We start from the raw sequence: 16,857 nt of genomic DNA, 5'->3' as shown, positions 1-16,857 counted from the left end.
ACAGGCTCTTATGAGAAAGAGTGAAGGGTGCCGAGAGGGGACTCCTGGGGCCGCGGGAGCCTCACGGTTCTTACCCCTGGACTCCCAGACTGCCAGGGTCCCTTCCTCCAAAGCCCGGTCACCTAAGGCCTGAGCCCCCGGAAAGAGGGAGGTGGGTCGATTTCAAATACCCCCAGCCCCGCCTCTTCCCCCTGCCCGCTCAGCTTCCTCTCTCTGCGAGGAACACTTTCACTTCCTGCTACTCCAGGCCTCCCCTCGGAGAACAGGTAGGGGCCCCCAGGGACTGAACAGCTGGCATCATCACCCGCCCACTGACCCACTGCCTCCCTGTGGTATCAGGCAGCTGCCGCCATCCCACCCTGCCCAGCACCACCCATCTCCTTCTCCCCTTCTCATGGGACCCAGGCAAGCATCTGTCTCCCTCCCCCCACCCCTCCTGACTGCTCTCCCCTGGCCAGGGCACCTGCTCTCTGTCCCCCACTTCCTAATACCCTGGGCTTCTGGTCAGTGGGCTGATTGATTTGTTTAGCTGTTTATTTTCCATCCCCTATACCCACCCCAAGAAGAATGGAAGCCCCTGGGAGCAGGGGCCTATTCTGCCCATCACCCTTTTCCCCAGGCACCCTTTCACCCTAATCTGGGCCTGTACTCAATAAATATTTGTTGGATGTATGGGCGCACGGATGGATGGATGGATGCATGGATGGACCTAGGACTCCTACTCCTGGGACTGCTGCAGGGAAAATATTTTAGAATGCCCACCTTAACTGATAACCCACTGTAGGACTCTCTACCTGGTTAAAAGGGTTGGGGTCCGATGGATAGAGGGACAGATGTGTGATAAAGCAAAAAGAATAATAGTAGAATCTAGGTAGTGGGTATGTGGATGTTCCCTGTAAAACTATTTCAGTTTTTCTGAATGTTTGAAATCTCTCATAATAAAACGTTGGGAGAAAATATTTGAGGGCTCCTCTGTGGTCTGGGAAGGGAGGGAGAGGAAATGTTGTATAACATTTGTCACAGTTACAGAGTGCCTGCTATGGGCAGAGCCCTTTTCCGGGCACTGTATTTTGACAAGGGTTGTTAGTTAGCTGGTCCACATTCATAAGGCTGCACCGGATGTTATCATCTGAAATATTACCCTACCGCTTGGTAAATAGCTGTCATTTTGAGTCATCTTCCTCCCCCACTACGTCAAGACTCAAGACTCCTGGGATCCCCAGATCGCCCCACCATCCAGCAAATAAAGAATTAATACCTGGCACAGAAAGGGGTCTCAAGTCCATTCTGATTGGTCAAGGCCTCTGCCATGTGGGTTGTAAATAGACATCTTCCTCCCTGCCAGAGGCCAGACCGTGGCTCACTGGCCTTCTGCATCCTGAGGATGATGGTACAGCCAGAGGACAAGGCCTCAGCAGGCCCCACCGATGGGGAGAGGTGAGGGCTGCTGGGGCTGTCTCCGACTCCTGCCCCTGAATTCAGAAGCCCCTTCCATCCAGTTCCCACCCGCCACAGGACCCAGAACCCCATCTCTGACCCTTTGCCCCTGGGCTTCCCCTTCCTGTACCTTTGACCCCATCTCAGTGTCCAACTGCCTTCCTCTGTGCCCTGGTCTCCTGGTCCCTGCGTGTCCCAGACTAATCCCATCACAGGCGAATGGAGCAGGTGAGACCCCCTTAAGGGTCCTTGGGACCCCAGAGCCACTCCTTCGCCTTCAGAGGACATGGGGGGTGTGGCAGATCCCAGAGCTGGATGCCCAGGATGCAAAAGCCCTTCTGGAGCTGTGGCCACCAGGGGTAAGTGCTCCCAGCCGGGGACCCTCTCGGACCCTCCCCATGACACTCTGAATCCGTTCGGACTCTGCTGGTTGCTAGTGACAAACACAACGCAGACCAGGCAAACCGAAAGGCTACTTATTGATTCAAATGACTGAAAGGCCCAGAAGTAAAAGTAATTTCAGGAATCTCTGGATCCTGAACATCAGACAATGCATACATTTCTCTTCATTCCACTTCTTGGCTTTGTTTTTTGTTTTTCTGTTTTTCCCTTTTTTTTGTTTGTTTGTTTTTGTTTTTGTTTTTGTTTTGCCACAAGGCTTGTAGGGTCTTAGTTCCCTGACCAGGGGTTGAACCTGGGCCCTCAGCAGTGAAAGCGCAGCATCCTAACCATTGGACCGCCAGGGAATTCCCTTGGCTTTGCTTTAAACTGCAGGGAATTCTAAATATTTGGGGATGCAAGTAAACACTTGTTCTATAATAGCTTAGATAAATAGGCATTTTTCTTTCTAACATAACCAGAAAGGTAGCTGCAGGCTCCAGTTCTGCTCCTCGGGTGACATCAAGGCCATCTTCTCTGCAATTCTCCTGGACTTCCCTCATGGTCATCCAGTGGCTGCCCCAGACCCAAGCACATGTGTGCATTCCAGGCAGGAGGAAGGAGGAGAGGAGGCACCAGTTGCATTTTTTTCTTTTACTAGGAAAAACAAAAGCCTTCACAATTGATTCAGAATATATGGATAAGGCCCAGGTAGCAACATTTTTAAAAGCTCACCTGGGAGTTACACAGAGGTGAGAACCACTGACTACATCAATTATTATCCATCTTCTATGGCTGGGCCTATTAATGCCCTGAATAAAGCTGGAGTTCTGCAAGGAATAGGGAATAGATCTGGATAAAGCAACTAACAGGTATACCACAGTTTCCTCCTCAGGGGGCTTTTTCTTTGTAGTGAGAGAGATGGCTGGCCCCAGCTCAGGGCCACATCTCACCAGCTTAGCAACCCCAGTGTAAAAAGAGGCCTCTTTCCAAAGAGCTCCAGCAAAAATCCTGTGGAAGATTTCTGTTGGCTGAGCTTGGTTCACGTGCCCATCTCTGAACCAATCACAGTGGTCAGAGAACACTGTCAATCCTATTGTCTAGGTCAGGTCATGGACCCACCCCTAGGGCTTGATGGAGAGTTAGTCACCCACAGGACCTAGAGTAGAGAGTGGAGTAGAGAGTTTTCTAAATGAAATTTGAGGTGTGGAGCCCAAAATAAGGGCAATGGATGCTAGGCAGGCACAAATCCTCTTCAAGCTGAACTTTGCCTCCATTCCCCCAGAGTTTCCTGGTCATAGGACATGATCCCAGACAGGTCCTTGTGTTGAGGACAGGACCTTCACCAGGGGAAATCAACACCTACCAGATCCAGAAGCTTCCTGGAGGTGAGGAGCCTATACCCCCAAGTTTCCAGTCCACAGCAAATTTATCACCAAGATTGGTCAGTTTTAATTCTAAAATATCTCCTGAATCTTCCCAATCCTCTCTACCTCCATCACCCTAATCCTAGCCACCATCACCTCTTGCCCAGACAATTTCAGTAGCCTCCTCTCTGGTCTCCCTGCTCCCACCCTTTTCTTCCATTATGAACAGAGCAGCCAGAGTGATATTTTCAAACATCAATCAGATGTTATACATTCCTGCCCTAAACCCTGCAAAGGACATGCAACATCTTTAGATAAACATTAAACTCCTTGCAACCCATCATGGCCTATAAGGTGATGAATGATTAGCTCCTGCCCACCTCTCCATCTACAGCCCTTCATTCTCTCTACTCTAGACACACTGTTTTCTCTGTTCCTTGAGCATGCTAAACGTGTCCCAACTTCAGGGCCTTTGTATTTGTTTTTCCCGCATGAATGCCCTTCCTTGAATGGTTAGTTTAGTCTCCATCCTTTAGACCTCTGTAGAAATGTAATCTTCCTTGACCACCACAGCTAATGAGAGCCCTGGTCACTTTCAATCGCTCCATTTCATTCATAGCACTCAATACATTATACACTTATCTTTATTTGTTTACTCATTCATTTTTGTCTCCCTGCACTAAAAGGTAAACTACAGGAAGACAGAGAATGTATCTGCCTTTTGACAACTGTATCCCCAGTGCCTGAAAATGAATAGGTGCTCAATAAATATTTGTCTAATGAATGAATCCTATTTGGTGGCATAAGTGGAATGCAAGCATAAAGTCACAGGAGAAGATAGGGACTGCAAGGGTAGACATTTCCCTGTTCTGAAGGTTCTTGGGGGGACCTGCAGGACTGGGGAAGAGAGAGTCCCAGGGAAAAGAAGCTGCTGCCCCTCAAGTTGTCTAACTTGTTCCTCCTTGCCCTCTCCCCCCAGGTGTGTCTCTGGAGTCCTCTAACCTCTGCATGTCAGACCTGCCCCATCTCCTGGCCTTCCTATCAGCCAGCAGGTACAGGTCACCCTTCGAAAGGGCTAAGGGGGATCCTTCCCTATGATACCTCACCCACATTGTGACTCCTCATTTTTTCTCAGGGATGTTTTGCCCAGAACACTGCTCTTGCCCCCTCCCACTCTAGGGCCTGGAGACCAAAACACAGGTGAGGCATGATTCTCTAATGGAGGAAGAGGCCACCTTTCCACCTCCTTAGTCCAGGAGGATGGTACTTGAGGGACCAAACTACAGGGTTCGAGGGAGGATAAGGCTGGGGTTTGAGAAAGTTGGGGGGGGGGTGCCCGACTCCTGGGCCTGATTGTGCCAGGGACCTTGGTGCCAGGGACCAAGCCTCAGTTCTTCCAGTAACAAAGCTGGACACTAAGTCTCCAAGGCTGGCCCCTTGGACACCTGGGACACCTCACTTCTGCTGGCCCCCAGGTCCTCTGCAGACTGGCAGCATCCAACTCAACACCTCAGGGAGGGTGTACTTTGCGGTGAACAAGCTCTACCTGGAGACCCACAGAGGGTGGGAGATGGAGCAGACGCCCCCAGAGACAACTCCAGAGACTGCCGACAGACATGGTCCAGGTTAGATGAGCAGGGCCCTGGGCCCCTGAGGGATGAAGGAGCTGCCGCCGCTGTTTTGTGGAACTCAACCCTCTCTCCCCATCAGCCCCCAGGAACCCAGCCCCTCACCAGGTCTCCTGGGTGGAAGGCCCACTCAGCCCAGAAGTACACCATCCTAGGCCAGCTCTGGCCAGCCCGGTGGAAGAGAAGGAGGAAGAGGAGAAGGAGAAGGACGACTACAAAGACGAGGAAGAGGGAGCTGAGGATGCGCTCACGCAGCACATCCGAGCTCTAGCCAGGGCCCGGAGCAGTTACGTGGCCAGGCAGTTCCGGGGCTTTCGGGTGCGCCTCGCCTCGGAGGCTGAAGGTCCCCACAGGCCTGGGGACCCGGCCACAGAGCTGCTTCAGGATATGCGGCATCTCCTTGCTGACCTCCAAGATCGCTTAGCAAAGGACCCCGATGTCAGGGCTGTCTTTGAGAGCAGGGCGCCCGGGGCCCCCCAGAAGCACGAGGATCTAGGTAATGAGGAGGGCTGAGAGGGAACTTAAGGCCACTCTCCCAACCCGCACAGGTTCACGTTTGCCATCTCTTGGCCCTACATAGGTGTTCACACCCAACTTCCTTCTCTCCGTCTGCGTGCACACCTGTTTCCTTTTCTACTCACGCGCCCTTTCCTACATGTAGTAATACCTATTCTGTTCACCACTGCTCCATCTCACACATGTGTGACAGCCATACTCTCTCTCCCACGCGCTCGTTCACACCCAGGCTCCTTCTTCCACACGTGCTCACACCTAAGTCTACACAAGTGGGTGGCCACAGGCTAGGAAGGTGTTGCGGTTGGCGAGGGTGGGTCGCTGGACAGAGAGGGTAGGCGTGGGTCAGCCCGGCGACCCTTCCTTCACCCATCTCCACCCCTGCAGGCCCCGCGGTGGAGGCGGCCCTGTACCGGGCGGTGCTGGCGCCTCTGAAGCCGGCCCTGTGGACTCGACTCCGCACGCTCCGCGCCCCAGCTCTGCGGCAACTGCGGCGTAGACAGATAGCCCTGCGGGCGGAGGCGGGGCCTCCGGGAGCTCAGGGGCCGGGGCATGAGAGGCGGGGCCCCGTCCCCACCCTGCGAAGCCGCATCCACGCGCGCCTGGCGCGCCTCCACTCAGCCTGCGCCCCGCGCCGCAAGGTGTCGCTCCTGCTGGCGGTGTGCAGTGACGTCTACGAGGGCCTGGCTCGGGACGAAAACCGAGGTAAAGGAGGAGTCTTGAGTCTACCTGAATGTGGAGTGGCTTGAGGGTTACGGGAGCCAGGTAGGAGGCTCCTGTGCACACGTCGAGGGGAAGATGGCATGCTCTAGCAGGAGGCGTCTACGCGGGCCGGGGGAATCTAGTAAGGGGCGTTTGCATGCCCGGCAAAGTGGAAGGGCAGCTAGCCCTCGCGGTCCTGGGGATCGGATGGAAGGTGCCTGCACGCCCCGTCCGCCCCAGAGCCTGTCCTCCGGCTCCCCTAGAGCCCCTGGGGGCCGACGCCTTCCTGCCAGCGCTAACAGAGGAACTAATCTGGAGTCCGGACATTGGGGAGACGCAGCTGGACGTGGAGTTTCTCATGGAGCTCTTGGATCCGGACGAGCTACGGGGAGAGGGTGACGCCCCAGCCCCAGAACGCCGGGACCCAAGAGGGGGCGCCCTAGGCCGCCCGCCTGCAGCGGGAGGGAAGGCGGGCAACCTGCAGGGGGCCTGCAGGCGGCCAGGGAACCTGAGGGGGCTGCGCTGACCTCCCCTTCTTGCCCCTAGCCGGGTACTACCTGACCACGTGGTTTGGGGCCCTGTACCACATTGCCCACTACCAGCCCGACACGGGCCGCGCGCCCCAGGGGCTCAGCTCTGAGGCCCGGGCCTCCTTGCGCCAGTGGCACCGCAGGCGGACGCTGCATAGACAGAGCCCCATCGAAACCCAGGTGATCACCCCTCTGGACTGCGGGTGGAGGGGAGGGCTGGATCTGTTGCCTTTCTGACCCAGGCTCCTGCCTCTCCCCACAGGCCAAGCTGCCCTTTGAGGAACCATGGGCAATAGAGATCGTGCAAGAGGCCAATGATGATTAGAATCTCAAACCCTTCTGCTCCGCAAGCAAGATTCGGGAGGCACCTAGGGCAGCACCAACTTCTGACCCCTGTAGTTTAGACTGGAGGCAGCAAGAAGGAGGGGTTCCCAGGAAAAGGAACCGGGTCTGAGGGAAGACCTCTGAGCCTTTGCATTGGCTGTCCCTGCTTCCTGGAATGCCATTCCCGAATATCCACACTGCTCCTTCCCTCCCTTCCTTCAGGTCTTTAGGCAGATGTCACCTTCTCAGTGAGGCTCTCTTCCAGACACCCCTGTCTAAAACCACAGCTTCTCTGGCTTGACCCTCTCTGTGGTAAACAGAATAATGCCCCCCCAAGATGTTCACCTCCTAATCTCCATAATCTGTGAATATGTTACCTTACGTGGTAAAAGGGACTTTACAGATGTGATTAAATTAAGGATCTTGGACTTCTCTGGTGGTCCAGGGGTTAAGACTCCGCGCTTCCACTGCGGGGGCTGCGGGTTCGATTCCTAGTGGTGGAAGTTCCGCATACCGTGGGGTGCGGCCAAAAAAAAAAAAAAAATTAAGGGTCTTGCGATGGGAAGATTACCCTGGATTCAGGTGGGCCCGATGTAATCCCCAGGGTCCTTATAAGTGGGGTCAGAGTCAGAGGAAGAGATATGATGATGCAAGCAGAGGTCGGAGTGATGTGTCCAGGAGCCAAACAATGTAGGCCTCCTCTAGAAGCTGAAAAAGACAAGGAATGGATTTTCCCCTGGAACCTCCAGAAGGAACTCAGCTTTCGATTTTGTTTTATTTTAATTAAAGTATAGTTAATTTACAATGTTGTGTTAGTTTCAAGTGTACAGCAAAGTGATTCAGTTATGTATATATATATTCTTTTTCAGATTCCTTTCCATTATAGGTTATTACAAGATATTGAGTATAGTTCCCTGTGCTATACAGTAGGTCCTTGTTGTTTACCTATTTTATGTATAGTAATGTGTATATATTAATCCCAAACTCCTAATTTATCTCTCCCTCCCTACCTCTGCTATCCCTTTTGGTAACCATTAGTTTGTTTTCTATGTCTGTGAGTCTATTTCTGTATTGTAAATAAGTTCATTTGCATTTTTTTTTTTTTGGATTCCACATATAAGTGATACCATATGACATTTGTCTTTCTCTGTCTGACTTACTTCACTTAATATGATAATCTCTAGGTCCACTCAAGTTCAGCCTTTGATTTTAGACCCTAAGACATATTTTGGACATCTGACCTTTAGAACTGCAATAGATAATAAATGTGTGTTTTTTTAAGCCACTAAGTTTGTGGTAATTTGTTACAGAAGCCATAGGAAACACTCCCTTACCCTGATCTTTATTTTTTTCCATAGACGCTTTCACTTCCAATCATTCCATATAATATACTTATTTACTGTGTTAATTGTCCATAATCTTCTCCCTCCCCTTAGGACAGTGCTGTCCAATAGAAATAGAAATAGAATACAAGCTACACATGTAATTCTAAATACTCTCATAGCTACATTTAAAAATAACTGAAAAGAAACAAGTGAATTTAACTTTAATAACATATCTGATTTAACCCATTATATCACTTCAACATGTAATCAATATTTTTGAATTATTGAGATATTTAACATTCTTTTTGTGTGTATCCTAAATCTTCAAATTCCAGTGTGTTTTACACTGCAACACATCTCAAGTGGTCAATAGCCACTCAGGGCCTGTAGCTACTATTTTTAGACAGTGAGTACAGCCTTAGAACGTCAGCTCCAGGAGGCTAGGGATCTCTGTTTTGTTCATAGCTGTATCCTCAGTGCCTAGACAAATGCCTGGCACACAGTAGGTGTTCAATAAATACTTGCTGAATGATTCAATGAACAAATTTTCTGTGGTAGGCTGAGAATGGCTCCCCGCAAAGATATCCGTGTCCTAATCTCTGGAATCTATGAATGTTACCTTATTTGGAAAGGGGTCTTTGCAGATGTTATCAAATTAAGGATTTTTTTTTTTTTGCACGCCCTGAGGCTTGCGGGATCTTAGCTCCCAGACCAGGGATTGAACCTGGGCCCACGGCAGTGAAAGCGCTGGGTCCTATCCACTGGACCGCCAGGGAAGTCCCAAATTAACGATTAAAATGGAGGGATTATCCTGGAATATCGAGGGGGGCTCTAAATGCAACCACATGTGTCCTTATAAAAGGAAGGCAAAGGAAGACTTGACACAAACAGGAGAAGGCAATATAAAGGCAGAGCAGAGAGAGATCTGAAAATGTTGGCCTTGCAGATTGGAGTGACGTGGCCACAAGCCAAGGAACACTTTCCAGAAGCTGGAAGAGGCAAGGAACGGAGCTTCCAGAACAAGTGTGGCCCAGCTGACACCTTGATTTCAGCCCAGTGATACTGATGTCTAATTTCTGGCCTCCGGAACTGTAGGAGAATAAATTTCTGTTGTTTTAAGCCACCGAGTTTGTAGTCATTCGTTACACCAGCCCCAGGAAACTTACAGAGTCTCAGCACTATTAATGAAAAGGCAAAGTAAGAGTAGAATTAATACTCAACTCAACCTCATTCCAGCAACAAGGACATTCATCTACTAGAAAAATAGGAAAATCCCTCTTAATCCATCTAATGAAGAGATGCATTGCCATTAAAATTTTCCATTTTATAATGATCAAAATGCTGTAATTTTAGATGTCAACTGAAAAATGTCCCAGGGAATAGAGTTTTTTCACAATTGTTTTTGAAAGCCAAGAACCTTGAGGATGGCTGCGTTGGGCAGTGAAGCAGGAAGCAGGGATTGGAGAGACTGCAGGATACTGTCTCTGATCTTATGTTCACACAGCACCGAGGGGGGTGGCCAGACCCCAGGAGACGGGAGGGGTCATCTCTTGTAAGAAGGAGCTGACCTCCAGGGCAAGCAGGGCATCAAGAATTTCATTGATTTATTATGTGTTTATGTATGTATGTATGTACGTATGTATTTATTTATTTTTAAGTTGTAGCAAAAACATATAATTTACACTCTTATCTTTTTTTAATTTTTATTTATTTATTTTTGGCTGTATTGGTTCCTCGATGCTGCGGGCGGGCTTTCTCTAGTTGGGGCGAGCAAGGACCAGTCTTCGTTGTGGTGCGCGGGCTTCTCACTGCGGTGGCTTCTCTTGTTGCGGAGCACGGGCCCTAGAGTACGCAGGCTTCAGTAGTTGTGGGTCGCGGGCTTAGTTGCTCCGCAACCTGTGGGATCTTCCCAGATCAGGGCTCGAACCCATGTTCCCTGCATTGGCAGGCGGATTCTTAACCACTGAGCCACCAGGGAAGTCCCTACACTTTTTTTTTTTTATTGTTTGTTTTTGTTTTTTGGCCATGCCGCATGTGGTATCTTAGTTCCCCGACCAGGGATGTGACCCGTACCCACTGCACTGGAAGCTCAGAGTCAACCACTGGACCACCAGGGAAGTCCCCCATCTTACTTATTTTTAAGTGTGCAGTTCAGTAGTATTAACTATATTCACATTGTTGTGTAACAGATCTCTGGAACGTTTTCATCTTTTAAATCTGAAACTACCCATCGAACACAGCTCCTATTTCCCCTTCCCCCCCAGCACCAGGCAACCACCGTTCTAATTTCTGTTCCCATGATTTTGACAACTCTAGATATCTCATGTAAGTGAAATCATACAGCATTTGTCTCTTGGTGAACTGGTTTCTTCACTAAGCATAAAATCCTCAAGCCTCATCCATGTTGTAGCATAGGACAGGATTTCCATCTTTTAAACTTTTCTTTTTTTTCTTTCTTTCTGGCTGTACCACGCGGCATGCGGGATCTTAGTTCCCCGACCAGGGATCAAACCCATGTCCCTGGTAGTGGAAGCGTGGAGTCTTAATTGCTGGATCACCAGAGAAGTCCCCCATCTTTTAAAAGACTGAATAACATTCCATTGTTTGTATATACCACATTTTGTTTATCTAGTCATCCTTCTGTGGATAATTGGGTTGCTTCCACCTCTTGACTATTGTGAGTAATACTGCAATGAACAAGAGGGTGCAAATATCTTTTTTGAAATCTTGCTTACATTTCTTTTGGATATATACCCAAAAGTAGCATAGCCAGATCATATGATAATTCTATGTTTAATTTTTTACAACAGTTTTTAATTCAATTAAAATTAATTTTTTAACAGTTTATCTCTAGGCTGTTTTCCTTAACAGCTGCACCACTTTACATTCCCACCAAGAATGCACAAGGGTTCTGATTTGTCTACATGCTTGCCAACACTTATTTTCTCTTTTTTGGATAGTAGCCATCCTAATGGGTGTAAGGTGATATCTCATTGTAGTTTTGGCTTGCATTTTCCTAATGATTAGTGATGTTAGGCATCTTTTCATATGCTTGCTGGCCATTTGTACATCTTCTTTGGAGAAATGTTTATTCAAGTCTTTTGCCCATAATTAAATTGAGTTATTTGTTTTGCTGTTGTTGTTGAGTTGTAGAAGCTCTTGATATCCTACATGAGTATGTCTTGTGGACAGCCCCACTTGCTGGATTTGTCTGATGTTTCTTCACGATTAGATTCCAGTCCTGCAGTTAAATGAAGAATACTGTGTAGGTGATGCTGGGTCCTTCTCAGTACCTCCCATCAGGCACCCCGTGATCTGTGATGCTAAGTTTGCCCGTTGAGTTAAGGGGTATATTAGTTTGATTGGGCTGCTGTAACAGAATACCACAGACTGGGTGGTTAAAGAACAGAGATTTGTTTTCTCATGGATCTGGAGGCTGGAAGTCTATTAAGGTGTCAGTAGGGCTGATTTCATTCTGAGGCCTCTCTCCTTGGCTTGGAGATGCCCATTTTCTCCCTTTGCTTCATATGGTCTTTCTTTTGTGTGTGTCTGTGTCCTAATCTCCTCTTCGTATAAGGACACCACTCGCATTGCATCAGGGCCTGCCCATATGATTTCATTTTCACTTAATCACCTCTTAAAGGCTCTTTCTCCAAATATAGTCACATTCTGAGGTACTGGGGGTTAGGACTTCAACATATGAGTTTGGTGGGGGCACACAGTTCAGCCCATAATAGGAAGTGACTGTCAGATCTCTTCCCATTTGAATTATGATGTTGTCCGTGGGTGGTACATTGAGACCTTGTGAATAACCTGTCCCCCAACAACTTTTTTACCCAATGCTTTCAGCACCTCTTTTTGATCCTTGCTGAATCATTGGATTTATTTGTACTATTATATTCTATTCATGGCCGTTTTCCACTTCCTGGAGTAAAATGACGTTTCCTGTATAAATAAATGTGTTGAATTTTTTTAAAAAAACAGTGAATCGATTTAAAGAAAATGATTTAGTAGCTAAGCCTACAGGTGATGCGTGGATACGAGGCAAAGTATGGGAAAGTGAAACCAAATGGCTGATGTTTGGGGTATCACTGGTTTAGGGCTTTGGCTACACTTTGGAGCTCTGGGCTTCGTGCTGGATGCCTCCTCTCGGCTCCCACTCCCACGGTGTCCCAAACTGGCCACAGCATCTCCCTGAAACCCATTCCTCCTTCTAGTCCCCATCTCAGGGGGCCCCCCGATCCCCTGGTCCCTAGGCCAGCCAGAGCCTGAGCCTCGTCCTGCACCCTTCCTCTCCCCACTCCCTCCCACCCCATCCTCCCTTTCCACAGCCCCATCCTGGTCCAGCCCCAGCCTCCCTCTGCCTCCTGGCTCCCAGTCCTGGGGATCCTCTCCAATACCCACCCACGTGGCAGCCAGAAGGAAATTTTAAAAATAGATCTCAGAGGTCTACCTCTCAGGCCAGAAATTAGGTTTGCAAGAAACACTATTTTATCTTTTATTTAGAGAGATACACATTCCATAGGCAGAATGAGGGCTGTCTCAGAAAGTGAGAGCAACCCTGGGAGACACACATTCCATAGACAGAATGTGGACCGTCTCAGGTGGCGTGGGGTGGGGGGGTAGTTGGTTTTTATAGGCTGGGTAATTTCATATGCTAATGAGTAGGAGGAACATTCTAACTATTTGGGGGAAGTGGCAGGGGTTTCCACGAATTGGGCCACTGCCCACTTTTTGGCCTTTTATGGTCAGCCTCAGAACTGTCATAGCACCTGTGGGTGTGTCTTTTAGCATACACTGATGTATTACAATGAGCATATAATGAGGCTCAAGGTTTATGGGAAGTCAAATCTTCTGCCATCTTGGGCCTAGTTGATTCTAACTAGTTTTTGTTGTTTTCTCAAAGGGCTGCGTCATTCTTTTAACAGTTGTGCCCTGCCCCCGTCCCTCCTGCCTCACCTGGAACGTCTTCCCCAGATGCATGCTTGTCTGACTCCCTTGTGTTTTGCAGGGCTTTGCTCAACTATCACCTTTTCTATGACTTCTCAAAACGTACAGCCTCCCTTCCTGTTTTATTGTTAATCTTGTTAGGGAGCCGTTGACCAAAACCGCCCAGCTTGGCCAGGCAGGATGATAAATGCTTGCCTGAGTTGTCTCACAACAGAAGGTCCTAGTAAAGAACGAGGTGCTGCCACTGAAAACTAACTGGGAGAATTCGGGAGGGGCTGAAGGAGGGAGGACATGCCCACCCATAGTATCTCTTGTAAAACCAGCCCAGAAAAGTTTGGGAGGGGCCAAAAGGTGGAGGGAAGAGATGATATATCCTGCCAACCTCCCAGAAACCCTCACGCTGGAATCCATCTTGGCTGAGTGATGTACGTGCCACCAGGAAGGACCCTGAGTCACAACGATTGGCCAGGGACAACCCGGAAACTAACCCTATTATAAAACCAGAGACTGTGAGCCACATGGCAGAGCAGTTCTCCTGGGTTCCCTAACCCTGCTGCTCTCCACCCAGGTGCCCCTCTCCAATAAAGTCTTTTGCTTTGTCAGCGTGTGTTTCTCCTCAGACAATTCACTTCCGAGTATTAGACAAGAGCCCTCTCTTGGGCCCTGAAAGGGGTCCCCCTTCCTGCAACAATCTGATACTATATATCAATGGTTTTCAACAGCAACTTGTTAAAAATGCAATTCTAGAAATAAACCCTGCCATGTATGGTCAAATGATTTTCGACAAGGGTGTCCATATCATTCAATGGGGAAAGGACAGTCTTTTCAACGAATGGTATTGGGAAAACTGGATGGATATCCACGTGCAAAAGAATGATGTTGGACCCTTATCTAACACCCTATATAAAGATTAACCTAAAATGGATCAAAGACCTAAATGTCAAAACTATAAGACTCTTAGAAGAAAACATAGGGGAAAAGCTTCATGACATTGGATTTGGCAATAATTTCTTGGGTGTGATGCCGAAAGAACGGGCAACAAAAGAAAAAAGTTAATTGGACTACATCAAAATTTAAAAGTGTGCATGAAAGGAAACAATCAACAGTGTAACATCAACCCTTGGAATGGGAGAAAATATCTGCAAATCATAAAGGGTCAATGTCCAGAATACATACAGAATTCCTAAAACTCAGCAACAACAAAAACCCCACAAAAATCCAATTTTATTTGTTTGTTTGTTTATTTATTTATTGGCCACGCTGCGTGGCTTGCGGGATCTTAGTTTCCCGACCAGGGATCGAACCTGGACCCGGCGCCCCCAGCTCTTCCCTGGGCAGTGGAAGCACGGAGATCCTAACCACTGGACTGCCAGGGAGTTCCCTACAATCCAATTTTTAAATGGGCAAAGGACTTAAATAGATATTTCTCCAAAAAAGATATGCAAGTGGCTGATAGGCACATGAAAAGATAATAGACGTCACTAATCATTAGGGAAATGCAAATCAAAACCACTGTGAGCCACTATTTCACGCCCATTAAGGGACAATGTATGTTTCGCCTGTTTATTCTCTGGCTCCCCCCACCCCCCAGCATAGATAATAGCTAATGCTTAGTGGCTTGCATGCCTGTTGGCGGAGGTCATCAAGAGGACACACGTGACTGCCAGTTGACCTGAGAGCTGGGCCCGGGCAATCAGAGGCTCCTCACCCGCTCCCCTGTCCTTGGAATGTACACTGCCCACTGTTCCCACAGTGGGAGCTGTGCCAAAGACACAGCCTTGGGAGAGTAGGGTTTTGTTGAGACCGTCTCGACGGTATGTGTGACTGAGCCCAGTTAAGGCCTCTGTATATAAACTTTGAAGATTCTGGCAGGTGGGTAAGGAGATCTACTTATCTTGTGGCTGCCCAAGACGAGCCTCGTATGAACCTTCCCTTGCTTCTTAAACCTGCCGTCTACCAATCTGGACATGCCTCTTTCCTGGGTCTATCCTTGCCCTCTGTGTACAAGGGCCAGTTTGCGAACCAACGATGCCACAACCTTAGGAGGTAAAGATTGCATTATCAGCGCCCCCTTTTTACAGAATAAGACTCAGATAAGGGGTCTTGCCAAGGCCACATAGCTAGGAAATGGCAGAGCCAGGATTTGGACCAGGCCATCTTGGCTCCTCAGCACGTGTGTGGTCCCAACCTAGAAAACCAAATCATCTGGGCTGAGAGAAGATAAGTCAAGCATCAGCTCCCCGAGGGTGGGAATTTTGTGTGCCTTGTTCGTTGCTGAATCCCCAGTGCCTAGAACAGGGTCCGGCACAAAGCACTACCCAGTAAATATTTGTCAAATGAAGGAATAAATGAATTAAAATAAATACTAAATTTTCAACTGGTTTGTTAATAGTAATAGTAGTTGGACAACGTGGTACAACTACTTTGGAAAATAACTTTTCTTTAAAAGTTAAATATATAGGGCTTCCCTGGTGGCGCAGTGGGTGAGAATCTGCCTGCCAATGCAGGGGACACAGGTTCGACCCCTGGTCTGGGAAGATCCCACATGCCACGGAGCAGCTAGGCCCATGAGCCACAATTACTGAGCCTGCACGTCTGGAGCCTGTGCTCCGCAACAAGAGAGGCCGCGATATTGAGAGGCCCGCGCACAGCGATGAAGAGTGGCCCCCACTTGCTGCAACTAGAGAAAGCCCTCGCACAGAAACGAAGACCCAACACAGTCATAAATAAATAAATAAGTAAATAAAAAATTATTAAAAAAAAAAAAAGTTAAATATATACCTATCACATGATCCAGGCATTCCAATCCTAGGTATATACACTAAAAAAATGAAAACATATCCACACAAAGACTTGTACATTGATGTTCATAGCACCTTTATTTGTATAATTGCCAAAAACTGCAAACAACACATATGTCCATCAGTGAGTGACTTGATAAACAAATTGTGGTGACTTGATAAATAAACTATTCCACACAATGGAACACCACTCAGAAATAAAAAGAATGAATTATTGTTAAACATGTATGAATCTCAAAATAATTATATTGAATGAAAAAAGCCAGACATGAGAGTACATACTATATAATTTCATTCTAGAAAATGCAAACTAACCAACAGTGATAGAAAGCAGATTAGTGGTTGTCTGGGGATGTGTGTGTGGAGGCGTGAGGGATGAAGCGTTTATCAAGAGGCAGGGGGAAATTTGGAGATGATGGATATATTCATTACCTTTTTAGTCATTATCTTCTCTTTTTTTTGATGTTCCTGAGAATATACATTTTATTTATTTATTTATTTTTAATTTTTAAATTTTTTTCATGGTTAAGCCATTCATTCTTCTTTTTAAAATGTATTTATTTATTTATTTTAATTTAAAAAAAAATTTGGGGGGGCCGTACTGTGTGTCTTGCGGGATCTTAGTTCCCTGACCAGGGATCAAACCTGCGCACCCTTGCAATGCAAGCACAGAGTCTTAACCACTGGACTGCCAGGGAAGTCCCCTCTTTTTATTTTTTTAATTTTTAAATTTTTTTTTAAATTGATTTATTTTATTTGTAGTTTATTTTTGGCTGCGTTGGGTCTTCATTGCTGTGCGCGGGCTTCTTCTAGTTGCGGCGAGCGGGGGCTACTTTTCATTGCAGTGCGCGGGCTTCTCATGGCAGTGGCTTCTCTTGTTGCGGAGCACGGTCTCCAGGCGC

At 47.9% G+C, this 16,857-nt stretch overlaps 1 protein-coding gene across 2 annotated transcripts; it reads left to right on the top strand.

Annotated features, from left to right (window-relative positions):
- Positions 1-6: 6 nt before the first annotated feature.
- Positions 7-9,260, top strand: RINL (Ras and Rab interactor like). Of its 2 annotated transcripts, XM_028165950.2 has the most exons (11): positions 7-1,437; positions 1,637-1,796; positions 3,101-3,203; positions 4,162-4,234; positions 4,318-4,382; positions 4,658-4,807; positions 4,893-5,306; positions 5,711-6,028; positions 6,289-6,420; positions 6,572-6,735; positions 6,818-9,260. In XM_028165950.2, the coding sequence occupies exons 1-11, from the start codon at positions 1,310-1,312 to the stop codon at positions 6,878-6,880; spliced, it is 1,770 nt and encodes a 589-aa protein (XP_028021751.2). In that variant the 5' UTR covers positions 7-1,309; the 3' UTR covers positions 6,881-9,260. The 2 variants fall into 2 exon arrangements, with proteins under 2 accessions (XP_028021751.2, XP_057390006.1); XM_057534023.1 differs by having other exon boundaries at positions 7-1,796.
- Positions 9,261-16,857: the final 7,597 nt, after the last annotated feature.

This window comes from Balaenoptera acutorostrata, chromosome 19 (assembly GCF_949987535.1).
Source record: "Balaenoptera acutorostrata chromosome 19, mBalAcu1.1, whole genome shotgun sequence".
NCBI classification, from domain to species: domain Eukaryota; kingdom Metazoa; phylum Chordata; class Mammalia; order Artiodactyla; family Balaenopteridae; genus Balaenoptera; species Balaenoptera acutorostrata.
This window is presented reverse-complemented; position numbering and strand designations above follow the sequence as displayed.

Excerpts from the sequence above, each read along its gene's own strand:
- RINL (XM_057534023.1), top strand. The coding sequence starts at position 1,428 with ATGGGGAGAGGTGAGGGCTGCTGGGGCTGTCTCCGACTCCTGCCCCTG. Across the intron at positions 1,797-3,100 it reads TGGAGCTGTGGCCACCAGGG|AGTTTCCTGGTCATAGGACA; the intron begins GTAAGTGCTCCC and ends CCATTCCCCCAG. Across the intron at positions 6,029-6,288 it reads GGCTCGGGACGAAAACCGAG|AGCCCCTGGGGGCCGACGCC; the intron begins GTAAAGGAGGAG and ends CGGCTCCCCTAG.